General features: G+C 42.7%; 2 protein-coding genes across 9 annotated transcripts in view; both read left to right on the top strand.

The window, feature by feature from the left end:
- Positions 1-14453, top strand: part of ncor1 (nuclear receptor corepressor 1) — a 64415-nt gene extending 49962 nt beyond the window's left edge. For 3 of the 6 annotated variants that reach the window (XM_031754737.2, XM_031754741.2, XM_031754738.2), the window contains 23 exons: positions 1068-1231; positions 1543-1657; positions 1989-2074; positions 2171-2342; positions 2426-2554; positions 2652-2735; positions 2817-3064; positions 3209-3518; positions 3860-4075; positions 4310-4486; positions 4898-5047; positions 6380-6556; positions 6700-6835; positions 7087-7553; positions 8292-8408; positions 8961-9109; positions 9236-9453; positions 9537-9680; positions 9807-9952; positions 10084-10137; positions 10280-10459; positions 10559-10729; positions 11970-14453. In XM_031754737.2, the coding sequence (XP_031610597.1) occupies positions 1068-1231; positions 1543-1657; positions 1989-2074; positions 2171-2342; positions 2426-2554; positions 2652-2735; positions 2817-3064; positions 3209-3518; positions 3860-4075; positions 4310-4486; positions 4898-5047; positions 6380-6556; positions 6700-6835; positions 7087-7553; positions 8292-8408; positions 8961-9109; positions 9236-9453; positions 9537-9680; positions 9807-9952; positions 10084-10137; positions 10280-10459; positions 10559-10729; positions 11970-12169 (4010 nt within the window). In that variant the 3' untranslated portion in view covers positions 12170-14453. The remainder of the gene's footprint in view (positions 1-1067; positions 1232-1542; positions 1658-1988; positions 2075-2170; positions 2343-2425; positions 2555-2651; positions 2736-2816; positions 3065-3208; positions 3519-3859; positions 4076-4309; positions 4487-4897; positions 5048-6379; positions 6557-6699; positions 6836-7086; positions 7554-8291; positions 8409-8960; positions 9110-9235; positions 9454-9536; positions 9681-9806; positions 9953-10083; positions 10138-10279; positions 10460-10558; positions 10730-11969) is intronic. The other 3 variants (XM_039618735.1, XM_031754739.2, XM_031754740.2) reach the window with 3 other exon arrangements.
- Positions 14454-15577: 1124 nt separating this feature from the next.
- zswim7 (zinc finger, SWIM-type containing 7) overlaps positions 15578-20431 on the top strand; it is a 30272-nt gene continuing 25418 nt past the window's right edge. For 2 of the 3 annotated variants that reach the window (XR_005614649.1, XR_005614650.1), the window contains exon 1: positions 15578-15748. Coding sequence is in view for 1 of the 3 variants with exons in the window: in XM_031754744.2 (XP_031610604.1) it covers positions 15673-15748 (76 nt within the window). In the remaining 2 variants the exon portion in view is untranslated. The remainder of the gene's footprint in view (positions 15749-20431) is intronic. The other variant, XM_031754744.2, reaches the window with a different exon arrangement.

Here is a 20431-nt window from a genome sequence, read left to right on the forward strand (position 1 = left end):
TATAATAATTTCATAAATGATATCATAATAACTATCGGTGATTTTCATTAACCAATAGTAAAACCAAATAAATGACCTAAACATGTCCTGTCCACTCTGATGTGCTGTTAGACTGCTGTCATCAAAGAGCATTTCTACTGTATCGCCCTTGTAGGTGTGCTACCAATCCAGTTAGGATATGGTTATAGTGAATTATGAATCCTGAAATTGAATTTCACTGCAAACTGAAGGTCCTAAACAGTCTGTTTGTTGATGATGATTAACAGATTCACATTTTAATGATGTTGTGACAGCAAATCAAAGCCAGATAAGGGGATTATCCTGGATTTACTACATGCAGATCGACTGTCAGATATTTGCCAGAACTTTATAGAGCTGGGAAGAGGTGCTATGTTTTACTTCCTCATTTTCCATCTTATAGGATGCATAAAAAACTTCTCTGAAAATTCTGCTGTTGCTTTTTTTTTTCTCCTTGTTTGACATTTGGGGCAAGCATAAAATCATGTCCATCCGAATTAAGTTGTTGTTCCTGAACTTCCTGAGCATGAATGTTAATGCCTGACACACAGTCCCTTCTCTGCAACAGAGGCTTATAAATTCGTCATAGAGTGGCTTGTTTTCTTATCTGTCCCCGCATGAGCCAGCAGGAGGATGACGTTCCTGCCCGATGGAGGAACTCTCGCTGCCATTTGCATTTTTGATAGAGTGCAGAGTGCATGCTGCTCTCCCTGCAGGGAGGTTACTCCCGGTCTGTGTGGGTGCATGTTTGAGGTGTGTTATGATTCATTTTGTCTACTCAGCTGTCCCAGGAGACAGTCAAGCAGACAGCGGGCATGGGCCAAAGATACCAGAGGCTGAAGACAGGCTGTTAAATGAGGTCTTCACTCCTTACTTCGCCACTCAGTGGAGCGTTGTCAGAACAAAGCTTAATATTTTATCATGAAGTCTTTAATGGGAAATAAAGCTTAAAAGAAAGAGTATGTTGGGTGCACTGGTTTGCTTTTTTTGATGTTATACCCAGCTGTTTTTAATCAGTTATCTTATTTCCTTTTCTGTATTTCCACCAGTCCTTCACCCTGCAACTACCCAGCTGGTCCAGAATATACCAGATGGAGGCCGCATGACATTCAGAACCATTCGACCTCCCAACATTCCCTCTCCTCCTCCACTCATTCCAACTACCAAGCCCACAGACAAGCCTTCCTTCATCCAAGGAGGCTCCATCTCCCAGGTGAGGCACCTGGGGTATGATGTTTGTGCTTTACCAGTTGACTAGCTCTTCTCTTACACCACTAGAGAGAAATCAGATTCTTTAATAATTTATGTGAGCTCTGATGTAAGATTAACATATGTAGGTTTTATGAATCTTTTTGTCCATAACAGGATCAACACTTTAATTTTCAAACTATCACTATATTTATCTACTACACTGTTGATGGTAGAATAGGACAGTTGATCCCAACTTAATAAAATGAACTGCTTTTTTGTTCCTGTGAACCCAGTGAGCTGACTTTGAAATATGTTCTGTGATTTCATTTCCAGGGAACTCCTGGCACATACCTGCCATCCCACGCTATCTATGGGCCAGAGGGAACTAAGAGCAGTGTGGGCTCCATCTCTCTGGGTTTGCCGCGGCAGCAGGATCTTAACAAGCCTGGTAGGATGACAGGCTTCATGTGACTAAGCTGTTTGTCACTTCTGTTCAAATAGAGCTGGCAACATTGGAAAACCAAGCATGGCATGAAAATGAGTGCTTTGCTTTCAGTGTCAGAAAGCAAAGCATCCAGATCAAAGGACGTTGCTCTTTAGAAATTCTGTCACAGTTGACATTTGAGGCATCGCACACACCTACTTTATGGCATGGTCTGACAGTTTTACTATTGTACCACACAGAATTCTGCAAATAGAGAACTGGAGTTCCTGTTAGTAGAAAACTTTCTCAAGCCTTATCCTCTAGTTATATTTTGCTTCTCTCCGTAACTCTTTAGGAGCTGCAGTTCCATCCATACAGGATTGTAGAGGCAACCCAGCAAAGGCTGGCGAAGGTCTGCCTTTCAGAGGCTCTATCACTCAGGTAATGAATAGATGAAATGAGGCTTTGTTGTTTTGTTTTTACACATGTTTTTTTTTTTATATTTATATAACATTTCTTTGCTCTCCCCTTAAACAGGGCACGCCAGCTCTGGCCCAGTCGAGCATTGCTGCTGACCTTCTGAAGGGCACCATCACAAGGCTTGCCACAGAAGACCCAAGCAGCCCAGACAAAGCTAGGGGGGAGCAGCTGGCTAAAGGTCACGTCATCTATGAAGGCAAAAGTGGGCATATCGTGTCCTATGATAGTTGTAAGTGCTTTTATTGTCGATATTGCAAATAGCAAATTTTCTTTGTTTGGCACACACATGTTATCATATGTTTTATTGTCCAGTAGCTATCAAGAACCCCAGGGAAAACACCCGCAGCCCCCGAACAAGCCATGAATTGAAACGCACCTTCAACATGATGGAGGAACCCATGGGCAGAGGACACACGGGCAGAGAAGGAGCCCCGTTGGAGGGTACTGCTTGTGTGTCACTGAATATACACACTGTGTCCTTGTTTGTCTTTTCTGTGTCAGGGGCTCATGGTGCCTGTTTCTTTTTTTTCCCCCTCAGGGTTAATTAGCAGAGCTTTGCCCAGAGAAAGCATTCATGGAGAATCTAAGGAAAGACCAGTGATCACTGGATCCATAATGCAAGGTAGCTTACTGTAAAGTTGATGCGTCACTCAAAGTCACATGAAAGAATAAGCGAACCTGAAATAACTTCAAATCTTTCCAGGGACGCCAAGAACTGCCGCAGAGACTTATGACGATACTATGAAATATGGAAAACAGTTAAAGCAGGAGAGCCCGCCTGCCCGCTCCTTCGAAGGGGGTATTGGCAAGGGCAAGCCCTATGAGGGTGTCAATACGATTAAAGAGATGGGTCGTTCTATTCATGAAATCCCACGACAAGATTCTGGACAGGATATGTGCAAGACTCCTGATTTGCCAGACAGGAGGGTTTTGGAGGGCTCCATGTCACAGGTCAGACAGAGCTGTGATTCCAGCCACTATTACACAATTTACTTTAATGTTTTTGAAATTGAATATATGAACTCTACAAAAATACAAAACTGATTTTTATGATGAATTGATGACTAAACTGTTGTTTTTAAAACCCTTTACCAGATTCACAATCTGAACCAGCCCACCATCAAACACAATGTCAAGTCCCTGATCCCCAGTCCCACTAAGCTGCCACACAACATGCCCCAACTGGAGGCCATGGAACGAACCAAATACGATGAGGGTAAGGGAGTACGGCACACCTCTGTGGTCAACTCCACCACCTCTGTTCTACGCTCCACACACCAAGAGGCCAGCAAATCCCAGCTTAGCCCAGGCTTGTATGAGGACGCCAATGCTCGCAGGACCCCTGTTAGTTACAGTACCAACCCCATGTCTAGAGGATCACCTATGCTGGGACGAGCTTCAGAGGGTATATTCCATAATCATTTTATTCACAGTAGAACATCAGGTTCTCAGTTATTTATTAATTAATAAACATTATAACTCTTACAATTATGGAGTTGGATAGAATTGAAGTAGACATTTATCTTTCCCTTACCAGATGATCTTATTTTTTAGAAAAACTATAGTAGTAATTAATACACAATGTGCACCCAGTTCTGAGGGCACTGGATAAGCTTTTCTTTTTTCTTTCTTTTTTTCCTGAGAAAAGTAATGACATGATATTAAGTTGTTGCATCAACTAATTAGATAAGCCGTGTCTGTGTGTGTGTGTGTGTGTGTGTGTGTGTGTGTCTCTCTCTTCTGAAGGTGGGATGGGGTCTGCAAAGTCTGCTTCACATGAAAGAAAGAGCACCATGACACCGACGCAGAGAGACAGTGTCCCAGCCAAGTCCCCAGTGAGCGGTGGTGACCCTGTAGCCTCTCATAGCCCCTTCGACCCCCACCACCGGCCTGAAGTGTACAGAGGCCATTTGCCTCCACATCTTGACCCTGCCCTGGCCTTCCACAGAGTGCTGGATCCTGGTATAGTGTTTAAAGCATTTTCGTTTTTTCTACTGTCACCATGTAGGAAAGTGAGCGATGAAAACCTTGATTCTGAGTAAACTGACGAAAGCAACTCAGGCTTTCTGTTTCATAAGCATAACATGTCTAGGATCTTTTACAGCTGCTGACGTCAGCAGTGGTGATCTGTATCAGTGAGCCTTCTGTTCATGGCCTTTTTTGTTTTGTTTTGTTTTGTTTTGTCCTCTGCTACAGCATTCATGTTCCCCAGGCAGCCATCCCCAACAGGCTACCATAACAACTACCAGCTGTACACCATAGAGAACACACGGCAGACCATCCTGAACGATTATATCACTTCCCAGCAGATGCCCAGAGGACTGTCACCGCGGGAACAGTCTGTTGCTATCCCTTATGCACCCGGATCTCGAGGTATGGCCCTCCGATAGCTGACTAACAGCTGTGGGCAGGAGGGGTAGTAGTATGCAGACTGTGTGCTTGTGAAGTAGTGGCAACCTTTTCCAGACGCCCAGAAGCAAATGACCTAGACAAATTCTGCTGATTTGTTCTTTATATTGGGGCTGCAAGTGATTCGGCTACAGCTCAATTTATACATTTTGTATGGTCATGCAAATCTCCATTTGCTGAGTGGTTGCCTCTTACAAGTTGACCACTATTCCACTCTCTTTGCAGCCCTGTTGCTTATTGATCAATTTGTATTTGGAAGCACTAACAGATGAAGGTGATGGGTTACAGCTAAGTGTATACGGTGTTCATACATTCAGAAATTGATGGATTGGTTCTTGTTGTTCACCGTTGGCCCTTTGCTTCTGTCTGTAAAAGGGATTATTGATCTAGCCCAGATGCCTCCAACTATCCTGTTGCCTCACCCTGGGGGAACAGGTACTCCCACTTTGGAACGCATCGCCTACCTCACTGGACCTCAGCCCCCTTTCCCTCCTAGAGCTTTCAACCCAACCTCCATGTCGCAAGGTGAGGACCCCTCCCTTCCCCATCCCTACACCCCATGTGCCCTTTATCTTCCTTGCCACGATCGCCGCTTCTGTAAAAGTGCAGCTCTGCGCTGGCCTGATGTGGCAAAGGTCAGTTGTGCTTGTCCGGTTACAAAAGTTAAGTTTTACTGAAGTCATGCTGGGAGTGATTTCCCATTAAACTGCCTGACCGTTGCACAGAGCAGTTGATGTCCTTGTTTTTGTTTGTTTTTTTTGTTTTCTGTTGCACAGGAAAACACAAACAAAACATAAATAGCCTGCACTCTATTTTTTATTTTTATCCTATTGCCTAAACCCATTGTTTTAATATGTAGATTCCAAAACGTGGTCATGAGCTTTATGCTGGACATACACTGTGCGATTTTTGGCTCACTTTGAGCCGATTTTTCAGTCGTGTGACCGTTTTGGTGATCAGCCCGAGTTTCGCCTTCATCGTGTGTCGTGCATCGTGTAGTATACGTGGGGTAATGAGAAGCGATTAACACCTCACGACCAGCTCCCGATCATCAATCGCTTGGTCGTAAGAAAATCAAACCTGTTTCAAATCCTGTCGGCCGTCGTGAGGGTGTCACCGCAGCCTCTCACATTGCGCATGCGCAAACACAGAAATGAAAGTGAAAAGACGGAGCAGCACGGCAGTGCAGCATGTTATCTGGACACAAGCGATGGAAGCACAACTTGTAGCTCATCTGAGTCTTTTCGATGTGGCCTCACAAAATTATCACGACCGCAACAACCGTGAAAATAATTGCATGGGCATTGCTGCTCAATCACAGCTGTCTGATCAATGTTTTTCATTAGCAATTTAGCAAAGTTGATGGTGGTGGTGTGCGTGTCTGTGTGAGTGAAAGACAGAGAGGGAGAGCGAGCGACAGATTTTCTGTTATAACCTTCATGTTATGGATGCACAGTGTGAGCACTCAGGTCGCATCAGAGCATTGGGCCGTATAGTGTGAGACCCTGCATTGTGACCTACGAATTTCTAACCCCTGCGAGTCAATTGTGCAGCTTGAGCAGAAGCTGAATAACGCGACTGAAAAAATCGCACAGTGTATGCCCAGCTTAAAGAGTCGAGTTATGTGGTCTGTAGTTGTTCTTATTTTTCAGTCCAGGTAAGTTTAAGAGTTTAAAGCAGCTTTAAAGCAGCAGCAGCACGGTTTCTTGCACTCGTGGTTTCATCTGATATGGTACATCTGGCCATTTCAGAACTTGTCAGCAAAGCTAACATTTCTAAAGGAAGTCTGCTCCAGCATTTTTCTAGCAGGTGAGTTGTGTCTTTACATTTTGTCTGTGGTGTCCTTGTTCTCTTCAGGTCACCTTGCTGTTGCCAATGAGAGAGAACGGGAGAGGGAGAGGGAGCGTGACCGTGATCGGGAGCAGCAGGAGAAGGAAAGGGAAAAGGAAAGGGAGCAGAGGGAGAGGGAACACGAGCGTGAGCGGGAATTAAGAGAGCGAGAACGAGAGCGAGCCAATGAATACATGCGTGCAGGTGAGTCACTTTTGAGTTTAAAACTCATACAGTTTTGGAAATCTCATTCGGATGTTTTTAGTCCCATCAGTATAGGAACCTGTGCTCTTAGGGCTTTTATTTTGAAACACTGTTACAGTAAAATATTTATGTGTGTCCTCAAGGCGGACCAGAGCAGCCAGTCCGGCCAGGGAGTCGAGGTTATCTGCACTCCCCTTCTCCCTCACACAGACCACAGGATGTTGGAGTTCCACAGCGGCCAAGCATCTTCCAGCCAAAGAGTGTCATCACCTCTCTGATGTAAGCTTAAAGCTACTCTGGGTCTCTTTTCCTCTAGCTCGCTAAAGATTTTTTTGTGTGCATGCATATTTTGTTATACATGATTACATTTTGGGCAACAGTATGACATGATAACTGTGTGAGCCACTTCTTTATGCTAAAAAGTCTCCTCATTAGACTCATTAGATGCAATGGAATGGAAAAATATTTTATATGAGCACATGTTTCTGCAAATATTTTTAACGTGATCAGGTTCTTATTTTCTCTTTTAGGCCTCTTTCAGCAGCTATATCTGCACCGCAGAGTACTGCCCGCCACAGTACTGCAGCTGATGCTCTGGCTGCTTTGGTGGACGCCGCAGCTTCTGCTCCACAGATGGATGTGGCCAAGGTGAAGGAGAGCAAACATGAACGAGATGACGATATGTCTTCAGCTCGGCGAGCATCCAGCCTGTCTGAACAGCAACAACAGGAGACAGAAAGGCGATCTCTGCATTCACCGTATGGAGCTATGTCTCTGCCAGGGAGTAAATCCTATCCAGCTTATTCTGAAGGCGCTGGTGTTGGGGTTAAGGATAAGGGACCTCAAACAAAGTCCCGCATTGAAGAGGAGCTTCGGACTCTTGGAAAGACGACTATGACTGCCGCCAATTTCATTGATGTCATTATCAAACGTCAGATAGCCTCGGACAAAGACTCACGAGAGCGAGGCTCTCAGAGCTCAGATTCTTCTAGCAGCTGTGAGTGTACTAGATTAAAAATGATAACTATTCAAGCTTCACATAAATGCTCTGTGATACCACAACATCCGCAGTTGCATGAAAGGATAGGTGTACATAGAACAGTACATCTCATGTGTAGTAGAGCCTGACCAATATATTGGTGGGGCTGATATGTAGGCAAATATTGGCTATTTGCCTACATATCAGTATCTGCAGCCGATAAATTTAAATTTAAAAAGAGATAGGAGAAATACCCTTCCACTGTGTTATGAGTGTTGGCGTTGCAAAGTTTATGAGAAGGAACTTTCCAACTTCCCTGTTGGCAACAAGTGTTTGGAATGCAACAGACACAACAAGCAGCGGATCCAAGCAGAGTCAAGCAGAGCGTAGAAGAGCAATCATTGTCACAGCATCTTAGGCCCCTCCATAGTGTACTGGTTAATACATTTGCTTTGCAAGCAAAACGTTGTTGGTTCGAATCCAGCCAGGTACACAAATCCCCTTTGGGTTTACCTCAGGAAGGGCATCAAACAAACATGCAGCGCTACTGACTGTAACAACCTCTTGTGATTAGAAAGTAGCCTTATTGTCATATTATCTTAAGGACTCAAAAAGACACATACGTTTCTGTTATGTTAATGTTCATTTTGGTTTTTTTCTTTTCTTTTCTTTTCTTTTCTTTTCTTTAAATCACCAAATATTGCTATCAGTTGGGCTCCAGTCAACAGTAACTCTTTGTCCATACTTGTCCCACAGTGACATCCAGCCGCTATGACAACACTGGTGGTGGAGCAATTGAGGTGATCAGTCCAGCTAGTTCCCCTGTCCAGCCTCAGCAGGACAAACCAGAAGATGTGCAACAACAGGCATCAGGTATGAACATCCTAACTTTGGGGATATTCCTTTTTTTATGTAAAACAGAGTGATTTTACTAATATTCAAATATAATTCAAGTTATATTAAAGATATTCATACAATGGATTTTTAATGCAGTTAAACTCTGTCACACAATCACATACCAACTGGTGCATTGGGGAATTTACAGTATCTTATCCTAAAACCCTTCAACATGCAGACTGGGGCTCAGACCACTAATCTTCTGGTTAGAGAACGATACCCTTGATTACTTGTTGGGGGATTGATGAAGATTTGGCATGAAAGGCTAAAATTAGCTGTGTTGAGTCAACATACCATACCTTGAATGGCTTCACCCACTGACCTTGTGATTTGAGACTGTCAGACAGCATTCCTCTGCGTCAGTCTAGTCCCCAGACTGCACTCAAAAGTTATTTTTGTCACCTGCAAGCAGATGTGGATCATTTACTTTTGGCATAGTCTTTTGGCGTCTTGCCATCTCATCACTTCTCACTTCACCATGACTCTCTCCAAAACAACTCTGCTCTGTCCCTGGTTAACCTTTCGCAGTTGGCATGCGATCTTATGACATGAGTCGATACCGGCAATCAGGGGAACCACCACAGTCCAGTTCCCAGCAACCTTCCTCCTCCCAGACTGACAGCTACTCGCAGGTCCCCAAAACTCATCGAGTCATGACCTTGGCAGACCACATTTCGGTAAGAAATGCTGGAGAGCACAATGGCCTGCAACATCAAAAATAATGCAGCACATAGGAATTTACCATGTGCACCAGGTAATCACAGCTAGCTAACTTGGTTTTGTGGTCACTCCCTGTAATACAGCACATCATAACACAGGACTTTGCCCGGAATAAGGATCCTCCTCCAGTCTCCTCTTCAGCCTCTGCTGCATTCCAGAGCGTTGTGCCACCTGTGTCCTCTTCGGGTCGAGGCAAAATGCCCAGTCGCTACAGTCCTGAGAATCAGGTGCAGGCCCAACACCACCAGAGACCCTCCAGCAGAGTTTCCCCAGAGAACGCCCCCGACAAGTCCAGAGCCAAGTACTGAACGCCTGAATTAATTAGAATGAAGCCAATAAATTTTCTGCCATCTGACAAAAATTTGCTCTCTTTCTCCTCTTCAGGCTTGGCAAGTCTCCAGAGCGAGGAGGCAGGCCGATGGAGAACTATGAACCCATCTCTCCACCACAGAGCTACCAAGGCATGGACAAACAGGAGTCTGGTGGACCTCCACCCCAGCGGCGAGAGGGTGACAGCTCAGAGATCAGGTACAGGAGCGGCTCAGCTTGTTTGTTTGATAATTGGATTTTATAATGATTCAGATTTAGTTTTGATGTTTTTGAAGGTTAATGTCACTGTTTTGTCTGACTCTTTTTGTCTTTTTTTGGTTCAAGGAGTGACTCGCGGTCCCCAGGGAATGTTAGCTATCTGCCTTCCTTCTTCACCAAGCTGGAGAACACCTCACCAATGGTGAAATCGAAGAAGCAGGAGATCTTTCGTAAGTTGAACTCCACCTCTGGTGTCGGTGATTCTGATGTTGGTAAGTGGGTCTTCTCTTATCCTGTGTTAACCTAAATCCTTCTACCTCTTTATGCATGTGACTTATTAAAGCGTTTTGAACTCTGTTTCTTCTAAACCAGCTTTTTTTCACCAATATTAATTGTCTTGCAGGAAACGCACAACCAGGAACAGAGATTTTCAACCTGCCTGCTGTTACCAGCTCCAGTAAGTAGCAGCATATTTTGTTCAGACACACTGTGTATTTATGCCGATTCTTTCTCACTGTATCATTCTTGTGTGTGTGTGTGTGTGTGTGTGTGTGTGTGTGTGTGTGTGTGTGTGTGTGTGTGTGTGATATGATTTTTAGGCAGCATCAACCCCAGGAATCACTCCTTTAGTGACCCAGCCAGTAATCTGGGTCTGGAAGACATCATCCGCAAGGCCTTAATGGGCAATTTGGAGGACAGACAGGAGGACCAACAGGGTGGTGTAACATCCAACACTGGCAGTGACCCTAGGCAGGAGGCCAGTCCATCTCCCAGCATGGGTAAGCAGGAATCCCCCCGCTATTGTAGTCAACTTTGTGCCCATTCTGAAGGACTCTAATGTGGAACATGTTGATTTACCTCTACCTCTTTGAATTCAGGTAAGCAGAAGCAGGGAAAAGCCAACAGCCGGAAATCCAAATCTCCTAACCTGGGTCAGGTCTACGGTGGAGGGGAGCGCCCCTCATCAGTGTCCTCCGTCCACTCTGAGGGAGACTATCACAGACAAGCCCAATCCCAGTGGAGCTGGGATGACCGACCCTCTTCCACAGGTGCACTGTCCAGTCTCTACTGTCACTTTACTCTTTCCTACTCATAGATCTTAAATGATTCTATTCCAGAGTAAGCTCAACCTATTAAGCAGCAACCTTACTTTTTCCTTTCCTTCCTGATGGTTACTTCCCGGCTAGATTGTTAGTTAGCTTGTTATTGTGAGGGCCCTCAGTATCATTCAGCTGCTTCTCTAGGTGGTGGGCTGTCTTTTTTTATAGACTTTTTTTTTTATAGACGCCACAGTCTTGGACACCAGTTGGTGACAACCTTTTACTGCTCTAGACATCTAAGCAGAACCTGCAGCAGGTGGAGAACTAGTTCTTGTGCAACCTGAGAAAACAGAACAATGAATTAATTGTTAATTCATCCTGCTGCACCCGAACCACCTGACTGACACTCAGTTTCATTTCCTTATTCATAAAGTCGCTGTGAAAGGTGCAAGTTGAGAAGTTTCATTTGCAGAAATCGAGTTTTTGGTAGAAGCTAAAGTCCCTGCTCATTTGCTATTTTTTGTATGTAACACGACTGCGTTCACGGTTATTTAGTCGTCACTATTATAAAGATGGAGACCAAGATTACATCTCGGATGTATGGTCAGCTCAGAATAGAAATCTATAGTCTCAATTTTTCTAACTCTGTGGACAGAAATGCAACTATAAGAGTGTCATGCAATTTTTCTGAAACATTAAACTTATTTTAAAGTGACTTTTTAAATGTAGTTGCAGATACTCTAATTGTGTTCTGACTACATTTCATGTTGAAATTTGTTCACAGACACATCACATGATGTGAAACAACATTTTGAAGTACACTGTGTGAAATCCAAACTTAAACTCACCTTAATCTGAAAATCACCTTAATCAGGTCTCCCAGAACTGGATCCATATCATAAGCTCCATAATGGATCAAAGCAGCTCAGTAGACCACGTTTGGGTTTGAGTAAACTAGCATGGCTGGATTTAAAACTGATGAATTCTTAGTGGTTTATTTTGTCCTGACATGATCTGTATTTCTTATTTAAAATGTGTCATCCTACCAAAATTACGTGTAAAATTTATGTAACTAAAGTGTTAAATGTAAAACACCAGCTCTGGTTAGCCTTTCCTGAACCAGAAACTCAGACATCAGCTCAGGGTTTATGGTTTGACTCGGAGTTTGTTGAACCTGCTTCCTGGAATATGGCCCTGGCATCATTTCATCTACATTTTGCCCACTCGTGTTGTTTTCCTTTTTCCGCAGGACCCATCCAGTTCCCATACAACCCGCTGACTATGCGCATACTGAGCAACACACCACCCACTTCCATAGCCTCACCCTCCATACAGAGCCAGCAGCAGCAGCAGCTGCAGCAGAATCCAGCTGGAGCCCCTGGCCAGCGGCGAGAGTGGCAGTCTTTGCTGTCGGAGCAATACGAGACCCTGTCTGATAGTGACGACTGAGCCCTGCTTGCTTACAGCTTTATTAACCAGAAGAGAGGCCTGCTCTTTGGCTTGTCTGTTCATGCCCCTCTCCTGGAACTAACCTCGCTCACTGGCGAGTGCAACATGTAGATGGGGTGTTGTCCTTTTTATTTTTGGTGCTATGGCGCCCCCTGGCTGTTGGCTCAGAGTATGAGCAGCAGCCTGTGACAGGAAGGGTTCTCCTGGACGTCGCTTGCTTTTGGTCCAGAAGCACTCGTCCAGCCTGTTGTGGTGGGGGAAAAAATAAACAAAACTCAGCTTGAGGTGATGACATGAGATGCAGGAAAGATAAAGAACTTAATATGTAAAAAAAGACAACAGAAGAAACTATTTCTGAATTTTGATTTCTGTAAAGATATACCTTGTCTTTAAGAAGATCATTGTATGTAAATAGAGTAACCTTTTGCAGTGTTTTTCTTAACTTGATTATTTCTTATTTTAATGTCGCTTTTAAATTGATCCACTTTAAATGGAAAGAGTGTGGGTGCGTTCTTTAATAACACAGTTGGTCCTGTGCAGTCCAACATCTCCCACCCCTCCAAACTCTGTCACCCAGCACACACACAAACAAATATTTTTACCATTGCAACGGTAAGAGAGAGAGAGACCGGACCTGTGGTTTGCACTTGACCATGAGCAGAGCACAGAGACTGTGCCACCCTGCACGCCATCCACCAAGCACCACCAGAGCCTGAACGTTGCGGACATTAGAGGAGAACAGACTAACATTTCAAACAGCATTGGTATCTGATAACCGTCTTTATCACACAGCGGAGATGATGCATGGATTGTAAGCGTTGGATGGTAGTGATAACCGCTCACCCTAGACAGAGAAATGTCTTCAAAACAAGTTGAGAACACTGGTGTCATAGCAGAGAGGTGAAAAGTCTGATATAAGCTTAATTTTGCCAGAAATTATATCATTATGACTACTCCTGGACCCCGACTGAATAATGAAAGTGAGCCAATGTGTTTTTTTGGTTTTTTTTCTTCTTCTTCAAAAGAGCTATGTGATGTGTCACATGTAGCTGTCTCTTTGCAGTTTCCAAACTGTCCAGAATGATTTGTTCTGCGATGTCATCATGGTTTAAAAAGAAAAAAAAAGGTCAGGAATTTTTTTTTATTTTTATGCTTTTGCCATGCCTTGTGACTTGAGAAAGAAGGCAGCTTTAACTAATTTTCTCAGAGATATACGTTTGTGTTTAATGTTTGTATTTGTTTCTGTAATCCCTCTTTTTTTTTTATTATTATACTGTCCTGACAAAAATCTGAACTCTGTAAATTGTCTTTCTATTACACACAAAGACAAAACTAACCAAACTTAAAAAATGGTCTGCACCATTGTTGCACTTTTTCTTTTTCTTTTTTTTTTTTGCTTTGTAGCTTTTGACAACAAAAAGCATACTACCTGCTGTGTAACTTATTCATCCTCCAGCCCTGCAGTATACTAAAATGTGCTTTAACTTTTCCCACTACTCACAGAAATTTGCCCATTTTTCTTTTCCTTGTAGCTGGTACAGGAATCTTTTTGTTTAGTGTCACACTTGCATCACAATTGCAGTTTGAACTGTATGGTACCATTACATGTTTAGGCATTCGATGTCATGAAGATTCAAATCCATGACCACTTAATCTCTGCTTTCATTGTGTCACACAACAGGGATAAAGCTTTGAATATGAATTATACTAGGTCAACTGTAATACATGGCAGTAAACTTTGTTTTAGATATGTGAAAAAAAATATTTAGGCTTTTTCAGCTTTCACTCTGCTGAGTTAACAAATCCATTCTGCTCTAAACTTGATATTTCCTTTGTTGTTGCTTTTTCTTTCATTTTTTTTGATTTAAAATTGTCGTAGCACATGTTCAGATTTTTATTTTCTGTCATTTTTTTTTCTTCAACATCTTTGCTAATTCGTCCCATTTAGATGGGGTGTTATGTGTTTACAAATGCAATGACAAAAAAGAAAAAAAAAAGTTTACAAACTTGAATCTTAAAGAAATCCGACATGAAGCCGAAAAAATATTGGAGCATCTTTTCAGCTCTCTATCAAACACACAGTGGTGAGTCTTTTTTTTTTTTTTTTTTTTTGGTCTTTGTGTTTTTTTTCGGAATTGAGACTTGAAAACCCGTGTAACCTATGATGTTGAAATGCAATGTTTGTATCGCACAATGTCTCTCAGTAGGCTATTACAAGAGTTCAGACCAATCAAATAAAGTGGATCAGTTCACCACTGAAAAATGTGCCGATCCTTGAGACGTGTGCAGTTTTTTTGTTTTTTTTTTCCCTCTCTGGTTGTGCACTGGCAATTACATGCGCTCTTTGATGCATATTGCAATCATTTATTTGTCAGGTAATGCAGTATGAGATGGAAATTAATGCCAGTGATCCCTCGTAGGTAAAAGTTGGGCAAATGCAACAAATATATCAGCTATTAAGGATTCTCAGACTTAAATTGAAGGTGAGGAGGCAAAAATGTTAATTGAATTCCTACAAATTGAAAAATGAAATGTGTAATTAAACTGGACGCCAACACACCTGAGACTTCAGTAGTCCAGTTAAAAGAATGTTGTTCAATTACTGCTGCCTAATAATTCTGCAGCATTTTCTTATCAGCTCCTGTCAGTTTGACCTTTTAATCTACACATCTTAACATGGACTGTAGAAAAAGTTGAGTTATGTATTGGCTGACTGCTTCTGTATATTATTGCACTCAGTAAAGTTGATGGCCTTAAAGGAGGTCCCTGCAGTGAAAGTCATAGACCCAGTGTGTTTGAAACCTTTAGCTGAGATGCCACAGTGGAAGTGTATAACAGGTTATTCTTGCAGAAGGGCTTCTTTTCATGTGTGATTCACACACTGATTATTTGACCTGTCGTACCAGAAAAAGTGTAGGTTGTCTAATGAGATTTGTTTACAGATTTTTTGCAACCCATTGTGACAGAGCATGTTAAACACTAGGGTAGGCACAGTAAATGTGTGTGTGTGTGTGTTTCACTGTGTCTGGTGTGAAATGGGTCTGTTTGACTACTTACTGCTAATACCAGAGCTAAATGTCCTCTATTGAAAAAAGCTTTGCTGATCTTCTGCCAATAGCACACTGCTTTCTCATTGAATAGCTAAATGACTAGCGTTTTAACCCATATAAAGAAAGGAAGTGGAAAGGGGTTTCATGTACGCGGACGCGTATGGACGCGTTGAACTTATTTTCCTTTAATACGCCAAACAAGTTTTTAAAAATTTATTTTAAAAAAAAAAGAAAAAGAAAATGCCTGTGTGACATCGCAGATATTCATATAACGACCTCAAAGGCAGCCCTTTCTTCCAAATAATCTCCTCGAAACAGAAAAATGTGATCTACTTAGGAGTTTATTTTGGAGGGAAAGCAAAACTACAGCTGGGAACACCGGAAGTTGTAATATTTTATTGTAACCTTATTGGCTGGAGCAGGCAAAGACATCCTGTAATAAGTGGTGCGAAAATGCGCTCGTTTTTACCTGCAGTGGCCGAACAACTTTTCCGAGACATACAGAAAACATACCAGGAGACTTCTCAAAGTAAGATGAATATGACAAAGACAAAAGTCTAGACTTGCTTAGGTTTAATTTAAACGTAGATTTAGCATTGCTAGCTAACAGTTGGTTAAAGCAGAATGTGTCACGCATTTCATTCAAGGCGCACTCCACATATAATTTCCTCCTTTTCCTGTGAGGACTAGTTAACTTCCAGTAACTGAAACGCAGCTGCCAGCGAGCTTTACCGTGCTTCACAGCAATGTCAATGTAGTAATTGTTGTGGAACCTCATAATTATGGCCCTGCTACTTAGTGATGCACTTTCACATTTTGGCAGTAGGAGGCGCTGTTATCACACACGTAACTTTAGTCCAGGTTACAGGTTTAAATTTACATGAAGTTTTTTGAGATGCCATAGTTTGATAAAGGCAGCGTTGCAATACACACTTTATTCCTACCACAAAATGGACCTTAAGCCAAAAACACTACGCATCTATGCAATTATGGTCTGTTTGTTTGTGTATTTGACAGAAATCTGTCTTTCCTACCATTTCTAACTAAACAAAACAGGCTGATATATTGAACTGTGAGAAACTTATGTAATCATAGATTTTGTTAGCCCAGGATGCTATATAGAAATTAGTTATCATATATGCTGTAAATGAACGTTATGTGAACCGTATCAACGTTTTGTGTATATTGTTCACACGGTCTAAGGAGCGTGGAAAGAAATGCGTCTGGACTTCTTTAAATTGCTTGAAGACGTTTCACCTCTCATCCGAGAAGCTTCTTCAGTTCTAGGGTCAAATGGTGGAGAGTCACAGATTTAAGCCCTGTGGGAGTATGCCTCCACAAGGGACAATGGACCCCCTAATGAGCCTCTACCTTAATCACATGAGCCAAGGTGTGAAAACGGATGTAGGTCACAATCAGCCAAGGTTTTGGGTGAGCTCATTGTGAAACCTAGCCCCACCCTATCATGTGATTTCCTGAGTTCAGATGGCCCAGGATGTGAGTGGGCATTAAGGCGTCTGGGAATGTATATCAAAACTGGATTATAGATGGCAGACAGTTGTTGTCGTAAACCACCGCCTCTATTCAAAGATGGTCGCTCACAGTGGACATAAATGGCTTCTTTTACTCCTCTTTCAAACCATCTGTCTCCTCTGTCCAAAATGGGAACATTAGCATCCTCGAAAGAGTGACCTTTGTCCTTTAGATGCAGATGGACCGCCAAGTCTTGTCCTGTGGAGGTGGCGCTTCTATGCCATGCGTTTATGAAGTGGCTGTTTGGTCTCTCCAGTGTAGAGGTCTGGGCATTCCTCGCTACACTGTACAACATTATTAAGTTTGTGTTTAGGAGTTTTGTCTTTCGGATGAACCAGTTTCTGTCTGAGTGTGTTGCTGGGTCTGAAGTAAACTGGGATGTCGTGCTTGGAGAAGACTCTCCTGAGTTTTTCCTGATACACCGGCTACATAGGGGATGACAATGTTATTGCGTTTGTCTTTCTTATCCTCCCTAGCTGGTGTCTGATCTTCTTTCCTGTGAATCTTTGCTGACTTGATGAAAGCCCAGTTAGGATAACCACATGTTTTGAGAGCTTCCTTTACATATGTGTGTTCCTTCCCTTCAGGCTTAAAGGGAACATTTTCTGCCCGGTGATGTAGGGTCCTGATTACTCCAAGTTTGTGTTCCAGAGGGTGGTGGGAGTCAAAGAGGAGGTACTGGTCCGTGTGTGTGGGCTTCTGGTAAACTTCAGTGTTGAGGTTTCCATTCTCTTCAATGCGCACGGCACAGTCCAGGAAAGGCAAACAGTTATCCTTCGTGTCTTCCCTGGTGAACTTGGTGTTTTTATCCACAGCGTTAGAGCCTTTCTTTCCACTTCCTTCATGTAAAGGTTGGTTACAATAGGTGACACCATGGCACAGCCATGTTTTTGTTTGTAGAAACCCTCGTTGTATTTGAAATATGTGGTGGTAGGCAGAGGTCTAACAGTGTGCCTTGTTCACATGAGATTCCTAATATAGTTTGGTATGCCTCCATAAACTATATTACATTATTTAGTAACTATGGGTTGTACTTTAGCCAAATAAATGGCCAAACTGAACCATGCACTCCTATTTTAAGCATTGGTTGGTGTGTTTATTTTTATTAAAGGCATCCCCATGCAAGTTAGAAGGTTGACACAAAGCCCATCTGAGGCAATGCCTTGCCCAAGGCCATCTCAACAGTTGTTTCATTTTACCTGCATTAAGGTTCATTACATTTGAACAGACAGCCACATGGGCAACAGCTTGCCTCCGTGCCCATCTTTCTTTTCCAGGAGAAAACATAATACAGATAATGCTCTAAGTGCAAAAAATTACAACCCTTGATTTGATAGCTTTAGCTTGATAGCTAACCATCTTTAGCAGGAATAACTTGAAGTAATAATTTTCTGTATGACACTATTAGTCTCTCACATTGATGTGGAGGAATATTTTTGTACTTTTTGTCACAACAGTGCTTCACTTTATTGTGGTTTGTATACATTTCTTTAAGTACAGCTCTAGTAGTCTCACTTCTGTATTTCAATCAGGTTGATTTTGGGGGGGGGCTTTGATGGGTCAGCACATTGATTCTTTTCTTTTTCAGTCTTTCTGTTGGGTGATTGTTGGGTTATATCATGCAGTTTGGGCCAAACTTTAGCTGTCTGACAGATGGCCGCACATTTGACTCTAGAACATTTTGGTATAAAGGAGTTCAGGGTAGATTCAGTAAGTACAAGGTGCTCAGGTTTTGTGGCTGCAGAACAAGCCCAAATCACCACCCCTCCACCACCGTGCTTAACAGCTGACATGGGCTGTTTGTTATGCTTTGTTATTCCTAATTGTACTGTGTAATGGAAATGATTTGAAACAGTGTCAGAATATGGAGACAGTCTCCATGGAATCTTTCACATATACCACGTGTGGATGTGCGATAGCATTTCTCTATAAATATTTTAGGCTTAGAGTCCCTCTTTGTAAAAACCATCCACACCTCTGTCGGGCTGTCTGTATTGTTGTTTGATGCCTTTTGCAAAAGTAAATAAAACTCAAAGACACCTGGTTGTATGCACCACAGTTTATTTCCAATTTCCACAACAAGCTTGGTGTCAGAAGTGTGAGCACATGGCTGATTGGCTCTGAGGTCCAAGATGAACAGTGACAGGTCATCCTGGAAAAATGCATTTTCGCCCTCGAGCTCAGATAGTTGACAGATGAAGAGGACTACCACCCCCCTCCTCAATAGATTGTTTCTCCACGTTCACATCTGATCTAGAGATTCATCGTTCCAGGGCTGAGTTAACATAGCGATCCACAAACAGGAAGTATTTTCTGAGGGACAAAGTAAATTGAGGACCCGGCCCTCCTAAGGTTCACCACTTTTGCGACTCCTTTTACCAGGTTGTGGTGAACAATTATCTTTGCACTGACAATTGTATACACACTGGAGATTAATGCACCAGATTGATTAAAATTATGTATTTGTGAGCACTATTTCATGTCTCCAAATGCAGTTTATGTGTGGGTGAAATATGTTGATGGAGCTGTCAGCGTTATCCATGCTTTGGTGAAACCGCGAGGGAGAACATTCAGTGTAAGACTGCTGATGTAGATAAAAGGAAAAATATAGATTTATAGTAAAACCCAACAAAAAAAGGAAAATATTTTGGTGAAATTAAAAATCACCTAAATGGCTTAAATGTGCGGAAATATGACACAGAATGCAGGGACTGGGAGAAAGCTGAATAAATCTTCTCAAAGAAGGTCTTGTAAGTCTCTCTCCTGAGAGCCTCAGTCTGTCAGAGTGGACCATGACCTCGACTGTGCCCTTTCAGTGGCTCCACCAACTCAACTTCCACCTACACTGCCACCATGCACGGCACCAGCAGACTCTTCCAGTGATTCATTACTGACCACAGCCCACATCTGCAGGTTTCATATCAACAAGCAGGCTCATCAGAAAGCACAACCACCTCCATGTCTAAGTTTTCCCCACAACGGGTAGCAACGTGCTACGACACCCTTCAGCTGCCCCTCAAATGTGCCAATGGACAGTCCCTACTAGTCTTTTGACCTTAATCAGAAGCTCAGATTAAAGAAATCATGACTCATAACTGGGGAAAGAAATTCTGTTAAATTCTGTTATTTTCCAGTGTGAGACATATATACACATTATGATTGGGATGATAATGACAGCTGAAGGAGAAAGAGAAGAAAATGGACAAAGAGCTCCACGTGGCAGGCAGCCCTGACATGTGCTAATCTATCCAAGCTACAGCCTATGTGCCAGGTCCTCTGACCACAAACAAGTATCAAGCTCCTGCCAGAGGAAGAAACGGCTCCAGAGCAAGATGACACGACCTGGACATCAGTTTAAAGTGCTTTTAGAGGTGGACTGAGGCTGGAGGGAAGGCACAAGAGCAACGTGCTGCTACTCTGCTGCAGTACCACACACATGTGATAGTATACAGCCTATGTGCACATTTGTGTAATTATGATTTGGGGAAAATTGAACTTTAAACCTTCCAATTTTGCTGTCTGTTGTCAGTAAGTTTATCGAGCTGTGATCTAATGTGTTGTTTGGGTGTTTGATTAATTTCAACCTCTGAAGGTCTCGGAAAGAAAGTAGTTGAATGGAAACTGTCGACTTCTGTCAGGTAACATAAATGACCTACTTTTCAAGGAGGATGGGGAAATA

Source organism: Oreochromis aureus, linkage group 10, assembly GCF_013358895.1.
Source record: "Oreochromis aureus strain Israel breed Guangdong linkage group 10, ZZ_aureus, whole genome shotgun sequence".
Lineage (NCBI taxonomy): Eukaryota > Metazoa > Chordata > Actinopteri > Cichliformes > Cichlidae > Oreochromis > Oreochromis aureus.